Source organism: Lithobates pipiens, unplaced genomic scaffold (genome assembly GCF_037356315.1).
Source record: "Lithobates pipiens isolate NorthernLeopardFrog02 unplaced genomic scaffold, aLitPip1_a1.2 Scaffold_8, whole genome shotgun sequence".
Taxonomy (NCBI): domain Eukaryota; kingdom Metazoa; phylum Chordata; class Amphibia; order Anura; family Ranidae; genus Lithobates; species Lithobates pipiens.
In genome coordinates, this window is record NW_027507903.1 from 513,096,930 (window position 1) to 513,114,218 (window position 17,289).

Sequence of the window (17,289 nt, forward strand, 5' to 3'; positions counted from 1 at the left end):
ATAGATATAGATATCTAGATATAGATAGAGATATATACATCTAGATATAGATATAGATAGAGATATATACATCTAGATATAGATATAGATAGAGATAGAGATATATACATCTAGATATAGATATAGATATAGATAGAGATAGATATATATACACACATCTAGATATAGAGATATATACATCTAGATATAGATAGAGATATATACATCTAGATATAGATAGAGATATATATACATCTAGATATAGATATATATATATATATATAGATAGATAGAGATAGAGATAGAGATAGATATATACATCTAGATAGAGATAGAGATAGATATATACATCTAGATAGAGATAGAGATAGATATATACATCTAGATAGAGATAGAGATAGATATATACATCTAGATAGAGATAGAGATAGATATATACATCTAGATAGAGATAGATATATACATCTAGATAGAGATAGAGATATATACATCTAGATAGAGATAGAGATATATACATCTAGATAGAGATAGAGATATATACATCTAGATAGAGATATATACATCTAGATAGAGATGAGATATATACATCTAGATATAGATAGAGATATATACATCTAGATATAGATAGAGATAGAGATATATACATCTAGATATAGATAGAGATAGAGATATATACATCTAGATATAGATAGAGATAGAGATATATACATCTAGATATAGATATAGATATAGATATATATACATCTAGATATAGATAGAGATATATACATCTAGATATAGATAGAGATATATATACATCTAGATATAGATATATATATATATATAGATAGAGATAGAGATAGATATATACATCTAGATAGAGATAGAGATAGATATATACATCTAGATAGAGATAGAGATAGATATATACATCTAGATAGAGATGAGATATATACATCTAGATAGAGATGAGATATATACATCTAGATAGAGATGAGATATATACATCTAGATATAGATAGAGATATATACATCTAGATATAGATAGAGATAGAGATATATACATCTAGATAGAGATATATACACATCTAGATAGAGATATATATATATATATATATCTAGATAGAGATAGAGATATATATATATCTAGATAGAGAGATAGAGATATATATATCTAGAGAGATAGAGAGATAGAGAGATATATTCTGGTCAAAAACTATCAGAAAATGTTAAATTGGTTAGAACGAACAATTGTTTTTCTAATGGGATTTTGCCACTGTTGCTATGCACAAGTTTTAATATCTACGGTCTGGTTTACAAAAAATAAAAAATTTAAACATTGGAGAAACTTGATCAAAAAGGAACCAGTCTGGTTCTATTTTATACATAAAATGAAACCTTTCATTTCCCCATTAAGTAACTAGAGCCCTTCACTTGAACAGAATGGATGATAAATAATGGCGGAATAAAAAAAAAAAAAAAAAATTAGGTTATAAGGCCCCAATAGGTTAGCAAGCTGCAGAAGTCCATGATCGATCAAGGAAAGTACTTGTTATAAAAGTAGTCTTCATTCTGATGAACATTTATGCGTGGTGTGCTTTTTGTCCTCTAGGTGGGGCTATTGCAATACCAGCCAACAGCATCACAGAAACTGGATACAATACACCAGAGTTTCTCACCCCACTGTAGTTGGTACTGATTTTGGCCATTTAAAGCGGTAGTAAACCCGTTTTTTTTTTTTTTTTTTTTTAAACCTGCAAAGCAAAAGGCATAATGAGCTAGTATGCACCGCATACTAGCTCATTATGAAATACTTACCTTAGAACGAGGCCCCGACATCTCGCCCGATCCACGCCGAGGAAGCCGACATGCTCCCTCGGCGTCTCTTCCGGGTATCGCGGCTCCGGCGCTGTGAGTGGCCGGAGCCGCGATATCGTCACTCCCGCGCATGCGCGCGGGAGATTTAAATCCGGCCGGACGAGCGCTGCCGGATTTTCGCGGAGAGAACCCCCTTGTGCGCATGCGCCGCTGCAGTCAGCGGCGCATACCGAGGGGAATATCTCCTAAACCGTACAGGTTTAGGAGATATTTTTTTTACCTACAGGTAAGCCTTATTATAGGCTTTCCTGTAGGTAAAAGTTAAAAAAGTGGGTTTACTTCCACTTTAACATTTCAAAATGAAAAATATGTACTCTTGTAGCGCTTTAAAAATTGCCATTTTACTGGCACTTCGTGCACATGTAAGCAGTTTTTGTGTTTTATGAAATAAGTCGATCCAATAGTCCAGGTTATTTTTACAATCCTTGTATTTTAGAGTTGGTTATCAGATGTATATTGAGGCAACCAATGTTCCTTAGTGCTGTTCAGTGGCAGCTGGTGCTCATTTTTGGGGGGTGCAAACAAACTGAAAAATACTGAAACAAACATCAAAACTGGATCTGCTGTTCAAATTAAACTAATCGGCTTCTTTCTTGCTTGTTCAGTTAAGCTTTGAAAATGGAAGCTAGAAGCCGATTGGTTGCCATGTACATGCATGGCTACCCCAGATTCTGACTGCTTCAATTTTGAGAAATCCCCCTTAATGTATTTTCCCTTTAAACTAGAAGCATGAAAAGCAGAGTTCTTGTCTGTAGTAGAAGTAAGGCAACCAAATCATAAACAAAAAAGGTGAGATCTTACAAGAGTAGAAACGTTCTAAAAGAAAATCAGAATGCACATTGTAGATTTATTTATTTATTTTTATTTTTTTCAAACACATACCGTTTTCTTCTAGGAATCGAAGTGCATCATTGTATCCCTGTTGACACATCTCTCCCAGAACCTGCGGAAACAACATTAGGACCATGAAATGCGATGACAAAAAAAGGATGACTGAAGGAAATGTGCTGCCATTGTATTAGCAGTCACTAAACAATGGAAATCAGAGTGAAGTTGTTTCTGCTGTCTTTTTAGTGCATATTGGTTGCTCCTAGTAACAGTCACCTCCATGTTTAGGAAATGAAGCTCCAGTGTCTATATCAGTGATGGTGAACCTTGGCACCCCAGATGTTTTGGAACTACATTTCCAATGATGCTCCTGCACTCTGTAGTGTAGCTGAGCATCATGGGAAGTGTAGTTCCAAAACATCTGGGGTGCCAAGGTTCGCCATCACTGGTCTATATGACCCAGACAAAGACATAACATGGGTAAGCTTTTTTGTACAACCACCATAAATTCCTTTAGATGCCAAGACAAGGGCCTGAAAGGGAAGACGCTGTAGGTTTCACCAAGGAGCCAAAAACAGACAGACCCTCTGGTCAATGTTTTTGGCACACAGAGTGAAGGGATTGATCACAGATGATTTTTTAGCACGCTGAAAATTCTCAGACTACTCAAAATGAGTTGCGCCATATCCCATACAAGGGCTACACTGGGTATAAATTGATAGACCACTACTAATATTGACCAGAAGCCCCCCACCATTGGAACTGTTAAAGAGAATCAGTAACCGTTTGTTATAAGAAGCCGCCACTACCACCCTCTCACTTTTTTGTGCTCCTCTGTTGCTTCGCCACGAGACCAATACTTTGGTATTATGCGGTGCGAGAGCTTACAAAGGGTTTCCTCGCCTACCCACGTGTTTGAGCCTGGTTATTGTCCATTCGGACAAGTATTGCATCCTGAAAGTGAGGGGAGGTAGCCACGTGATCCTCCATACCTGAAGTATCAAACATTTCTGAGAGCTCTGTAAGTTGAACACAAAAAGTTAGGGAGCATCACTGGGTATAGGGGTGTTCTGTTAAGAGAACCTGTCACTGACATGACAAAAAGTGATACATTCTTGTTATGCGACACAGGACAGAAAGGGAGGTCACTTACTTTGGGCTCTGGTGGAAAGAGTGCTCGTGTTAGCCGGTAGAGGTTCCCCAGGCTGAACTGGATGCTGGTGTTGGTGACTCTAAGCTCATGGAAGTTGGTGGAATTATCTCTGGGGCAGATATCGGACTCCCCTGAGAAAGGCGAGATTGTGATGGTGTTCTTAAGTTCATATTCAGGTAAGTTGTTACTAATGCCCCCATCTACATAACGCTGAAAAAAGAAAGAACATTCAGTTATACAATGAGAGCACATGTACCTCTAATGCCACTAGTGCTGCAAAGGCTTGAAAGTTCTCAATGCAAGCACCATTTACATTTAATTAGGCAGATTGAAATACTGCATATATAGATAGCTCTTGCCTTTTCTTGCAAGAAAAACAAAATCCATGGTTCCCTGCATAGATACAGTGAGTGAGGTCATCCAGGGGCAGTAAAGTATGTTACTGGCAGGATCACCAGGTGGAAACGAGCCTGAAAAACAAATGCAGCACCACATCTAAAGGCTGGCAATGTGCAATATCACAATTTTATTTTGGGGTTTAGATATATTTAATGCTATCAAGCCGCAAGGACAGCTGGCAATGCTGTAAATGTTAGTACTCATCAGTCCAAAGCAGGGGTCTCCAAACCTATTTTTACAAATATTGGGGGGGGGGGGGGGGCGGCACTAAAGTAGATTTAAAAAAATGATTGCATATAATGTAAATGAATGAATAAGTTACTTGGAGTTTTTATTGAAATCAGCATGATAAAATTCAAAACCGAGAAAGAAATTCAGTAAAACAAAGCAAACCAAGTGTGAGCCCATTAGAGTCCCCCTTTTATCAGGGTCCCCGTCAAAGTCTACCTTACATCAGAGTCCCTGATGAAAACACACACACACACACGGGGAGGAGGATGAGCAGAAATTCCAGTTTTAGGTGAAGTTCTGCTTTAAATGGTTAGTTTACATATCTTCCCTTAGGCCCCTTTCACACTGTGGCGGTGCGGGTGTCGGCGCTTTAGCTATTTTTAGCAGCGGTATGCAGCCGCTAATGGGGTGGTTTTAACCCCCGCTAGCGGCCGAAAAAGGGTTAAAGCCGCCCGCAAAGCACCGCTTTGCCGGCGGTATAGCCGCGCTGCCCCATGGATTTCAATGAATACGCCGCTCCTAAGATGCGGCTAGCAGGACTTTTTTCACCGTCCTGCCAGCGCACTGTTCAGTTAACTTACTTAACAAAAACGGATACAGAAGTAAATTTTTCCATCAGTTTTCATGTCCGCTGCCTTTTTTTTATTTTTATTTTTTTTAATAAAAGCGTGGGGTTCCCCCCCCCCAAACCCTGTGATGACAACAAGGGCAGGCTCTCTGGGTGATGTCATTGGATAGACACACCCCATGGCTATATTAACAGATGCCAGACAACGAGCACCACCACAACGGTGGAAGACAGCCACAGAACAGCAACTTTTTTTTTAGCGGGCTGGTTTTAGATTTTACTTTTCACTGCTTTTTTTGGTGAATGGGTAGGGGTACGATGTACCCAATACCCATTCACATAGGAGGGACCCCCTTGTTTAAGGGGGCTTCCAGATTCCGAAAAGCCGCCCACTCGCAGACCTGACAACCAACGGCCAGGGTTGTCGGGAAGAGGTCCTCGTCCCATCAGCAAGGTGCTTTGGGGCGGGGGACTGGTGTGGTTCAGAAGGGGGCTCTTGCTCGCCCCCTCCCTTACCTCTGACTCGTTGGGCTGCATGCTCGATAAGGGTCTGGTATGGAATGGATTTTGGGGGGACCCCACGCCATTTTTTTTTTTTTGGCGGGTTGAGGGTGTCCCCTCCAAATCCCTACTAAATCTGAAGGGCCTGGTCTTTTTTTTTTCTTGCGATTTCTTTTTACAGTCAGCAGGGAACCCCACTAACAGCTGATGACTCATTGGTTGGTAATGACACGGTGGCCATCTTCCCGACCCCCTCCTTAGCAACCAGCTACATACAGTCGGTTTAATGAGGGGGGGGGGGGGGGTTTAAAAATGGATGTCAGCAGATCGGATGTAAGCGGTTCGCCTGCTAAAATCAGTTTTTCCTTTGTTCCATTTTTAACGAAAGAAAAATATGGTTTTCTTGTGTCTTAAACGGAGCTTAGTGGAGACAAATGTCAGCAGGTTATCCACCAACGTCTGCTAGCCCACAGAGATACATGCAAGTCCATTATTCATCCGCCAACGGATGGAGGAAAAATGGACGTACAGAACAGAACGCCGATGTGAAAGGACCCTTACACAATATACTTCAGTTGTTTTCCCAGTCCATCTGCCTGTGGGAATACCATCAGGGTCCAAAGATCAGGTAAGGCTGTGTGATTCTCAGGGTCATTACTGTTTCCTGCCTTGTTAGCTTGGAGTGTAACAAATAGGTTTAGCATTTAAGAGTGCAGATAACCGATAATCCTCCTTTAGTTTTACAACACCCAGTTTAGTATTTAATCCTGCTTTTCCTATAAAACATCAGCAAACACTTACCACGCCTCTAAATGTAGGAGGAATAATCCCACAGTAAACTGGTACAAAGGCACTGCATATTAAAGCCTGTTGGAAAACAAAACAAAATTAGCTATGCAATAGGCTAATAGTTGATATATTATCCAGAAATATTTTAACATTTCATTTCCCAAAAGGCAAAACCACCATTTATGGGTAGAAGTGGTCTTTACAAGTAAGCCCCCAAAATAAAAAAAAAGTGACCAAAACATAATAGGATTTTCAGACTTGGGTATCACTCGTGCTGGACACGGTTTTTAAAGTCACAAAAGGCAAGATGTCCAGACTTCCAGCTTTCCCTTATTTACATCAGAAAGTGCCAGATTTAGTATGCAAGACTTATCGGTACAACCTTCTATAATAGCTGCATGGGCAGGGTCAGGTACTCTTTATGGAGAGATCTTGGGTCCATTAAACCCCTGATCTCTCCACTGTTCTCAAAAGCATCTGATCAAACCGAGATCGATTTGATCTGATGCTTGCCTAGCTGGTAGTGGCTAGTAAATGGCAAGCCAAAATTGAAAGTGACAACATCCTTGTAATTTCCAGCTTCATTCATTCTCCTCTGTCAACAGGCAGCTCATCAGTGTGCAGAGGTCCTGGGTTTCCCAATGGCACAGGAGAGCCCAGGAACAGCAGCAGTGGCCCTCTTCCACATCCTGTTAAAAGGATCAAAGCTGAAAGCCCATTGCTGGCTGTAAATCAATACCAGGATAATGGCTGCAGGTGCCTGTAGGGCTGGAAGTGGTTAAATAACAATTAGGTTTTTAACACTAGTGTGAGCGTTGTCTAAATTACCTCTCCCTTTCCTTTGCCAGTATTGGAGCAGCCATTCTCAACCAGGGTTCTGTGGAACCCTAGGATTCCACAAGCTGTGATTATTTGGCCTCCCACCTGCATAGTTCAGGAGCCAACACCACTTGGCAGGGGGAGCTGTAGGACACCAATGATCTTGTTAGCCTGCCCATAAGGGTGGCCTTTTGATCACCACTGTAAAGGTGCCATTCTTCCCAATGACCAATGGATTGTTTTTTTTTTTCAGAGATTCTTTAAAAAAAATTTTTTTTTTAAATAATTACTTTAAACAAACATCTCTATACTTACTAGCTCTGTGCCATACTCTTGTGCAAGTCGCTAGATTGGATCGGATCAGGCTCGGGTAAGAATAAGGGCACTTTCAAACTTTCAAACTGTTTTTCAGTTGCTTTTAACTTCCGCTAACGGCCAAAAAGTAATTAAAAGTGCCCGCAAAGCGCCACTGCCTATTGATTTCAATGGGCAGGGGTGCTTTAGGAGCGGTGTATACATTGCTCCTAAAGCACCTCAAACTTTTGACGTCCTGCCAGCGCACCACGCCAGTGTGAAAGCCCAAGGGCTTTCACATTGGAGTGGTAGGAGAGGACTGGGACTGCGAGCGGAGCCAAGCCAAATACACAGTACAGTCGGCTCAGTCTTTTTCGGTGGCGCTCGCTCGGTCTGTCTCGGCGGCGGGAAATTTAAACATGGGCAAGGCTGCAAACGGCGCTGGGCAAGCTGCAAATGACACTGATCATTCTGCAATGATGGACAAGGCTGCAGATGCACACTGATAAGGCTGCATTGACGGGCATTTAAATGTAAGGTTTTTTTTTCCTTAAACTTCCCTCCTAAAACTTTTTCCCTTAACCACTTCAGCTCCAGACCAATAAACACCTTAAGGACCAGAGGTCTTTTTGCAATTTCGCACTGCGCTGCTTTAACTGGTAATTGCGCGGTCATGCAATATTGCACCCAAACGAAATTTGCGTCCTTTTCTTCCCACAAATAGAGCTTTCTTTTGATGGTATTTGATTGCCTCTGCGATTTTTTTTTTTTTGCGATATAAATGGAAAAAGAGCGAAAATTTTGAAAAAAAAAAAGATATTTTCTTCTTTTTGTTATAAGAAAAATCGAATAAACTAAATTTTAGTCATACATTGAGGGCAAAATTTATTCAGCCACATGTCTTTAGTAAAAAAAATGTCAATAAGCGTATATTTTTTGGTTTGCGCAAAAGTTATAGCGTCTACAAACTAGAGTACATTTTCTGGAATTTACACAGCTTTTAATTTATGACTGCCGATCTCATTTCTTGAGGTGCTAAAATGGCAGGGCAGTACAAATCCCCCCCAAATGACCCCATTTTGGAAAGTAGACACCCCAAGGAAATTGCTGATGGGTATGTTGAGCCCATTGAATATTTATTTTTTTTGTCCTAAGGGATTGAATAATGACAAAAAAAAAAAAAAAAAATTTTTTTACAAAAAGTTGTCACTAAATGATTATATTGCTCACACATGCCATGGTTATATGTGGAATTGCACCCCAAAATATATTCCGCTACTTCTCCCGAGTATGGCGATACCACGTGTGTGGGACTTTTTGGGAGTCTAGTCGCGCACGGCACCCCGAAAACCAATCACCACCTTCAGGATTTCTAAGGGTGCAAATTTTTGATTTAACTCCTCACTACCTATCACAGTTTCGAAGGCCATAAAATGCCAAAATAGCACAAAACCCCCCAAAATGACCCCATTTTGGAAAGTAGACACCCCAAGCTATTTACTGAGAGGCATGTTGAGTCCATGGAATATTTTATATTTTGCCACAAGTTGTGGGAATATTACAAACTTTTTTTTTTTTGCACCAAGTTGTCACTAAATGATATATTGCTCACACATGCTATGGGCATATGTGAAATGACACCCCAAAATACATTCTGCTGCTTCTCCCGAGTACGGGGATACCACATGTGTGGGACTTTTTGGGAGTCTAGTCGCGCACGGCACCCCGAAAACCAATCACCACCTTCAGGATTTCTAAGGGTGCAAATTTTTGATTTAACTCCTCACTACCTATCACAGTTTCGAAGGCCATAAAATGCCAAAATAGCACAAAACCCCCCCAAATGACCCCATTTTGGAAAGTAGACACCCCAAGCTATTTACTGAGAGGCATGTTGAGTCCATGGAATATTTTATATTTTGCCAAAAGTTGCGGGAATATTACAAACTTTTTTTTTTTTTGCACAAAGTTGTCACTAAATGATATATTGCTCACACATGCTATGGGCAGAAGTCAAATTACACCCCAAAATAAATTCTGCTGCTTCTCCCGAGTACGGGGATACCACATGTGGGGGACTTTTTGGGAGCCTAGCCACGTACGGGACCCCGAAAACCAAGCACTGCCTTCCGGATTTGAATATAAAATGCTATAAAAAACAAACTAACCAGAGTCACCCGTAACACTTATACGGTGATCAGTGGTGAAAGGGTTAACTAGGGGCAATCAGGGGGTTCAAATTTTTATTAGGTAGTATATGGGGGTCCCTGGCGCTATATAAAAACCTGACGGGGGGGGGTTTGTGTGCCTGTGTGTACCTACATGTCAGTGTAGTGTTGGTGCACACTTACTTTTACTCTTCTCCTCGTAGTCCGGTCAAAAAGACCGCCCCGAGGAGAATGACATCACTTCCTCCTTCCTGTGTAAACAATACACAGGGGAGGAAGCTTCTCATTGGCCAGGAGCGATCCAGAGGGGGTGGCCGAAAACCAACGGCCATCCCCTCATCACGGAGCGCTCCTGGACCGAATCGGACCGCCGTAAACAGCGGGAGGGGGTCCGATCGGACCCCCCACCCGCTGGAAGGCAATCACGTAGATGTACGTGATTGTGCCTGCCTGTGCCATTGTGCTGACGTACAATGGCAATACGGCGGTCCTCAAGTGGTTAAAATGCCCTCCTAAACTTGGGGTGCGCGTTATACACCGGTGCGTTGTGATAAATACGGCAATTCTGAATTCATCAGAATAAAAGCATTTCCCAAGATTGATCTAAAAAGGAAGTGCCAAGGGTGCTTGTGACCAGGCATATAATGCAAGATCTTTCCCCAATCAATTGAATTTTTGCCTACATTTTTGGTCCATTTTAGGAACATACATTAAAAAAACAAAACCAGACATCTATGCTGAAAGGAGATCTTTTCTTGATTTCCTGTTCGCCATCTCGCTGGTGCTTGGTTTATAAAACCTGTACATCAGGGAAGTCATCTTGTGTCATTCAGTACTGTACACCACTGACATGCAGCTTACCTGAATAAGCTCCTCCTTTGAGCTGAACTCCGACACCAAGACGTTCTTTCCATCGGAGACGCGGGTGAGGGATACACACAGTTTTCCCGATGCCAGCTCATGTGCATTTTTAGGGAGATTTCTGTAGAGTCCGTCCTTTAGGATCTTGACCAGATTAAAGGAAGGGTGCAGCGGGCCCAGGTTTCTCTTTCTGGCTTCCTTGGCCACCTCCATTACCTCTGAACAACATTGAGCTGCAAATGAGAAAGCATGGAGAGCATCCTTAGAACTGCTGTATATTGTTATGTCAACTATAACCTCTTCAGAGGGAGCCCAGTCTTTTGGGCATTAGCCCCCATGAGGAAACAAATAGTTTAATATGAAGTTAATACGGAACATACAGACTGCATTCTCAGAGGGAAGCAGGGAAAAGCGACATTCTAAAACTTCAGGGTCACCAGCCTTGCACCCTTTTCCCTCCATGCCATTTACCCACCATTGGATCACCCCTGGAAAAAAAAAGAAAAAAAAAAAAAAAAAAGAAACCCCAAACACACCCTACACATAGCCCATTTCCCAAATGTCTTTAGTGTAGTGCAGTCATATCCTCTTCCCTCCTCTTACACCTGAGGTAGGAAGATTATAAATGTTGCAGAGAACGACACCATGTACCATGGAGCTGCAATTATAAGTCGGTTGGTGTTTTTTTTTTTGACCCAAGCTAGAGTTGGGCTCCAACAAATTGCATGCCTGCAAGCCATAGAAGAAGCCCAGTCAAACGATTTTAGGCTGGACTTCTCCTTTAAGCCTGATCCACCAGCTGTATATGCATACCTTGCCTTCACTGCCCTAGCACTCAGTTCAGTGTTGGGTAATGTTAAAATACCCAGTGTGTCAGGATATATAGGCAAATAGGCGGCAATGCATGTGCTCCGCTGAATGTGGTTACATGGGGGATAAGAGACCATCAACCTTTTGTCGGCTCCAAATGGAAATCCGACCTGAGCCACTAAGGGAGAAGGACAATAAAAGAAGCCTTGCTGTTTTGCCAATGTTCACTTAAAAAGGTAGCCATCTATACACAAAAAAATAAATAAAAATAAAAATCAGGTCAATGTTAAAAATCACTGAAGCCATGATGTCCACACAATAAAAGTCAACATCCTCCTTTCTACACAAGCTGGACACCCTTAAGAGGGTCATTTCTGGTGACTTGGACCGCATGTTTTAATTGCCTGCATCATTGCAGAATAATCCAGAAAGCAAACAGAAAGGCACGTTAGAGGGAACATTTTTCAACACCAGGACAGTGGGCAAAGGTATGATGATTAAAAAAATGTGCAATTTCAATTTTTAAAACAAACCATCGTGGCTACAGATCATAGTTTATCCTCACCTCTGTCATTCTCACTTTTGTTGGACAGATTTGCCCGCAATGATTGTGGAAGACTAATGGATTGCATTAGACTATGGCGTTACATCTACTGAATACACACATTTTAGCATTTAGAATTCAGTATTCAGTGTTTAATAACAGTGGTCTTTGAAGTTAAAATTTGATTACTCATTAAACCCAAAGCTTTTGCCCTTTTCTGAAGCAGGAATGGTGACCAAGGGAGGGGACTCATTTTACTTCTGCTACCATTAGAATTTTGCGGCATGCAAAATATTCTCAGAACATTCGTGAAAACGCATCATTATTCGTCCAGCCCAACTTTGTCATCTAAAGTGGTAAAATAATCAAGAGAGAATGATGACCTTGAGTGGACATGCTTCAGTCTTGGCAGAGCCGATTCATAATTGATGAAGGGACTTGGGCAATGCAGAACACAATGTGCCCATTAAAGCGTCATATCTTCTGGGGGCTGGGCTCTTACAGTAAATCATCATCTGTATTGTGGAATTTGTTTCTCATAATTGGATTTTAGCATTCACATGATGATTATATTTGACAAGCAAATTCCTAGAAAATGCCAGGACATACATTCACTTGAATGAACATGAAGATCTCCCGTTTATTCGAGTCTGTTAAATATTTCATATTTGTATAAAAAGAAAAAAAAAAAAAAAAAAAAAAAAAAAAAAACACCCCAGCTGTTTCAGGTCTATGTTAAGCCTGGGATTATAAAACAGGAAAAAAAAACAAAAAACACAAGCAATAACAGGCTTTGTATAGTATCCTAGCTGTCATTTTAAAGATTACACAAGTTTATTTCCTTATGTACACTGCCCTGGTCATTTTATATTATACTGTGTGTATTATATACACTCACCGGCCACTTTATTAGGTATACTTGTTCAATAGCTTGGCAACACAAATTGCCAATCAGCCAATCCCATGGCAGCAACTCAATGCATTTAGGCATCTACATGTGGTGAAGACAACTTTCTGAAGTTCAAACCGAGCATCAGAATGGGGATTTAAAGTGGTTGTAAACCCTCTGGGACCACTTTTACCTACAGGTAAGCCTAGATTAAGACTTACATGTAGGTGCAACAAATACCTCCTACACGGTTTAAGAGATATTTGCAAAAGACTGGCACCGGTTTCTACGGTGCATGCGCCGTAGACAGCGGCGCACTGAGCATGCCACTGCTAACGGCGATCGTGCCGTTAGTGGCGGCTCCCGTGCGCATGCGCGGGAGTGACGTCATTGCGGCTCACAGTGCCGGAGCTGCGATATCCAGAAGTCACTCGGGATAGATGGTGGCGGAGAAGAACGATGGTCGCTTCTGGGGCTTCCATCTCATGAATAACTTGCCTAATGAACTAGTATGCTATGCATACTAGCTTATTATGCCTTTGCCTTACAGGGTGTGTTTTTTTTCCTGCCTTTACTTTCTCTTTAAGTGACTATGAAGCAGGCATGGTTGTTGGTGCTAGACAGGCTAGTTAGAGCATTTCAAAAACTGCTCATCTACTGGGACTGTCACACAACCATCTCTAGGGATTACAAAGAATGGTCCGAAAAAGAAAATATCCAGTGAGTGGCAGTTGTGCAGATGAGAATGCTTTGTTGTCAGAGGAGAATGGGCAGACTGGTTTGAGATGATAGAAAGGGACCAGTAACTCAAATAACCACTCGTTACAACCAAGGTATGCAGAATACCATCTCTGAACGCACAACACATCCAACCTTGAAGTAGATGGGCTGCAGCAACAGAAGACCACACTGTGCCACTAATGTCATCTAAGAATAGGATACTGAGACTACAATTCGCACAGGCTCACCAAAATTGGACAACAGAAGATTGGAAAAACGTTGCCTGGTCTGAGGAGTCTCAATTTCAGCTGTGACATTCAGATGTTAGGGTCAGAATTTGGTGTAAACAAGAAAGCATGGATCCGACTTGCCTTGTATCAACAGTTCAGACTAGTGGTGGTGGTGTAATGGTGTGGGGGATAATTTATTAGCACACTTTGGGCCCCTTAGAACCAACTGAGCATTGTTTAAACACCACAACCTACCTGAGTATTGTGTACTCATCTTCTGATGGCTCCTTCCAGCACCATGTCACAAAGCTCAAATCACCTCACCATTGGTTTCTTGGATAGGACAATGGAGTTCACTGTACTCTAATGACCTCCACAGTCACCGGATCTCAACCCAATAGAGCGCCTTTGGCATGTGGTGGATTGGGAGATTCTCATGAATGTGCAGACAACAAATCTGCAACTGTGTGATGCTATCGTGTTAATATGGGCCAAAATCTAAGGAATGTTTCCAACACCTTGTTGAATTTATGCCACAAAGAATGGAGGCAGTTCTGAAGGCAAAAGGGGTCCAACCCGGTACTAGCAAGGTGTACCTAATAAAGTGGCTGGTGTGTATGCAATGTATGTATAATATATACACGTACATTACACACACTTAAAAGCAAGACATTATACAACATTACAGATAAAGCAGGAACAATCAACAAAATTATCTCTGCTAAACTACCAAACTTTGATTTCAAGAACTACTTTCACTCTATATGGTTTGCCCTCTGAGTCACATCAGATGCATTAACTAGTTTCTCAGAAGAATATCAGTGCGATTCCTCTAATCTCTCAGTACTTGCCGCCCTGAATGTATAAGGAAAAACAAAATAAAGCTACTGTTTCAGGTACACTATGCAAAAAAAAAAAAAAATATGGGTTTTAAATAATTGTCAGGGATGGGGTACAGTTGTATTGCAGAGCAGTCCCCCGCCAACACTGTCTGCCCGTCTTCTGCTGCATTTACCCCCTCAGCAAACTGTGTGCTACAGGGCAGCCAAAAAGGCATGTGCCTGACCTGGGCTGTGTGCATCCATAGACGCACACAGTGTGGCATGGCCACACCCACTGCTCCCTCCTCATAGGATTTGACCGACAGCAGCAAGAACCTATAGCACCTGCTGCTACCTGTGTGCCCTGAAAGAGTAAGAGGCGAGATGGCATCAACTGGGCACAGCACTCAGTCACCAATGTTAACTTTTGCCTGGCTATTTCAGTATATCAGTTACAAAGTACTGCTTTGTCTCCAGATTACATAAAAATAGAGATAAAGTCCATATAAACAAGATAGATTTATATCTTTAAACACGCTACTACTGAACTTTGTATTCTAGATCATAACTTGTACTTTACATGCTTTGTCCTTGGTGAGTCACGTTAGATTTGTTTCTCAGAAGATGATGTGATTTCTCAAAGCTCTCTACTCCTAGCCCTGAATTTACGTTGGAAAAAAAAAATAAAAAAATAAACCTTGCTATTGCTAACTGCTGAGACATCTTAACTTCTTATTAGGCACAAGTTCATGACCTATGCTAAACTTTCCAGGGAAACATGAGCAGCCCAGACCAAGAGAGCAGTCAGCTCGCACGATTCAGCCAATCAGAGCCTGGAAAACGCAATGGCACTGGGACTGCTGCAGAACCAGACAGCTCAGTTCTTTTGCCTGGAAACAGACCTGTCCTTTTTACACCTCTCGTCATAAATGCAAAATAAAAAATAAATAAATAAAACACACACACACACACACACACACACACCTACCTAGCAGGGAAATAAAAATAAAAACCACACATTGTTCACGTATGGCCCTTTTTCCCCACAGCATCAGGTCAAAAATTCCATTCATCCGTATGGACATGAGGGTACAAACTGACTTGTGTTCCCCTACCTGGCCGCCCATAGAGCAGGGTGGGTGGCTCGGTGTGTGCTCGCTGATTGGACATGGATGCGGCATCCGTCCGCTCTAAGCCAATCCCCTGCTGATCAGAACAGAGCCTGACGCGTTTCGGTCATCACTTTCGTCAGAACGTTGCTACGAGCTATCTACAGAGCCGGATTCTCTTCGTCTGTCCTCCCCGGGAACACCGCGGGAGCGGTGAGAGGTTAAAGGGTAATGCACGACTGACATAGTAGTGATCGCTTCTCGGCCTTTTGGCTAAGATCAAGTGTAGTATCTGTTCTTATCAGTTGCCAATAGGTGGCGCTTGTTTACCGTCCCTGCTCTACGGCGAGGTGGAGCAGGGGTGGCGGTTGCAATGCAAAGCCTGTTGGTGTAAAGGTGACCCGGACTGGTTTGTAGCCGGTTCGGGAAGCCTCCTGATGAGGGCGGAGAACCACTGGTCGGTGCCAGGGGAGGGGACCCTGGCAGACCGGCTTGGATTGTGGCAGCTTTAGCCCCAGTCAGTTTTTCGGGAGGGAACGCTTAGCTCTTCTGTTCCAGCAGAGGGGCGGCCTGTACCTTTCGAATATAATTAGGTAGGAGTGACGGGAGTGAGGGTTTGACCTGATGGCAAAGGGTCTCACTAAGCTCGCTGATCTCCATGCCTTTCTGGCTGTGGTGGGGGCTGTCGTGGTCTGGGCTGGGCTGTCGGGGATGCTTTTGTTGGAAAGCCCATGGTGATGTGCCCCTGGAGTGGCAGTCCAGGGGTGCCTTCTTTCACTGTGCGTCAGCACTTTGATTTAGGCACCTAGGTCACGTCACCATTACATGCTTTTTTTACACCTGCCTCTAGGGCCCGGCCTTTTGGCTAGGACCAGAGGAATTTTTGATTCCTGGCCGGAGGGCCGGCCATTGTATTGCACAATGGCCACTTTTCACTCTCCTCTTCACTATCCCTTCCTCACTTTTTATTTATTTTATTTGTGTGTGTTTGTCACTGTTTGTCACTTCACGTTTTGATTAGTAGGGTGTCGGTCCTCGGACCAATCCTGAACGTCTTGTGGGAGAGCGGACATAGGCCTTCTGGCTTGGTCCAATCTCCATGAGGGGGGGCCTACCTTCGGGGAAGCCCCCACAGTACCAAGTACCCAGGAGGTTCTGTATCGGCAGTCCTCCCGGGGAAAGGAGGTCTTCCGGTTTCGTCCGGGGACCACTTGTTGAGTCTGGTACCTCAGTCCCCGTCTGGAGCCTAACGCCCCGGGGGATCAGGGTATGGTCCTTCTTTTGGAGGACATCAGGCACCCGTCTGCACTTTTTAGTGTTTCACTCTTTATGTGTGTGCACTTTTTTTATGCACCGGGTGGAAGTTTTTTGGGTGTGTTTGCACGCCATGGGCTTTTTCAATAGAAAAAAAAGTAGTGATGTTACATGCCCTTATATTATGCAAACATTGCAAGTTTTTTTGTAAGATAATTTTAAACTAATAAATAATTGCTGTACTGGATTACGCTATTTGGAATTTTTTTATCTATTGCTTGCAATGAGCAAAATATAGATGAAGTGTCCAGTGCACAGCGATTATCCCTTTGATTGATAAGCGTGTTAATGCAGGGTCTGGTAAGTGGATTACCTACAGGGCTGTGGCACAAGTGGTGTGGTGATGGAGACTTGGGATTAGAGGTCGACCGATATATCGGCCGGCCGATATTTGCCGTTTTTTAA

General features: G+C 42.4%; 1 protein-coding gene and 1 pseudogene across 1 annotated transcript in view; one reads left to right on the top strand and one right to left on the bottom strand.

The window, feature by feature from the left end:
- Positions 1–17,289, bottom strand: part of LOC143960617 (patatin-like phospholipase domain-containing protein 2) — a 36,345-nt gene that overhangs the window by 7,366 nt on the left and 11,690 nt on the right. The window contains exons 2-5 of the mRNA XM_077469387.1: positions 10,448–10,680; positions 6,318–6,383; positions 3,818–4,027; positions 2,719–2,779 (exon numbers count right to left, since the gene is read on the bottom strand). Coding sequence (XP_077325513.1) covers positions 2,719–2,779; positions 3,818–4,027; positions 6,318–6,383; positions 10,448–10,680 — 570 coding nt within the window. The remainder of the gene's footprint in view (positions 1–2,718; positions 2,780–3,817; positions 4,028–6,317; positions 6,384–10,447; positions 10,681–17,289) is intronic.
- On the top strand, positions 15,824–15,905 carry LOC143964602 (U2 spliceosomal RNA; annotated as a pseudogene).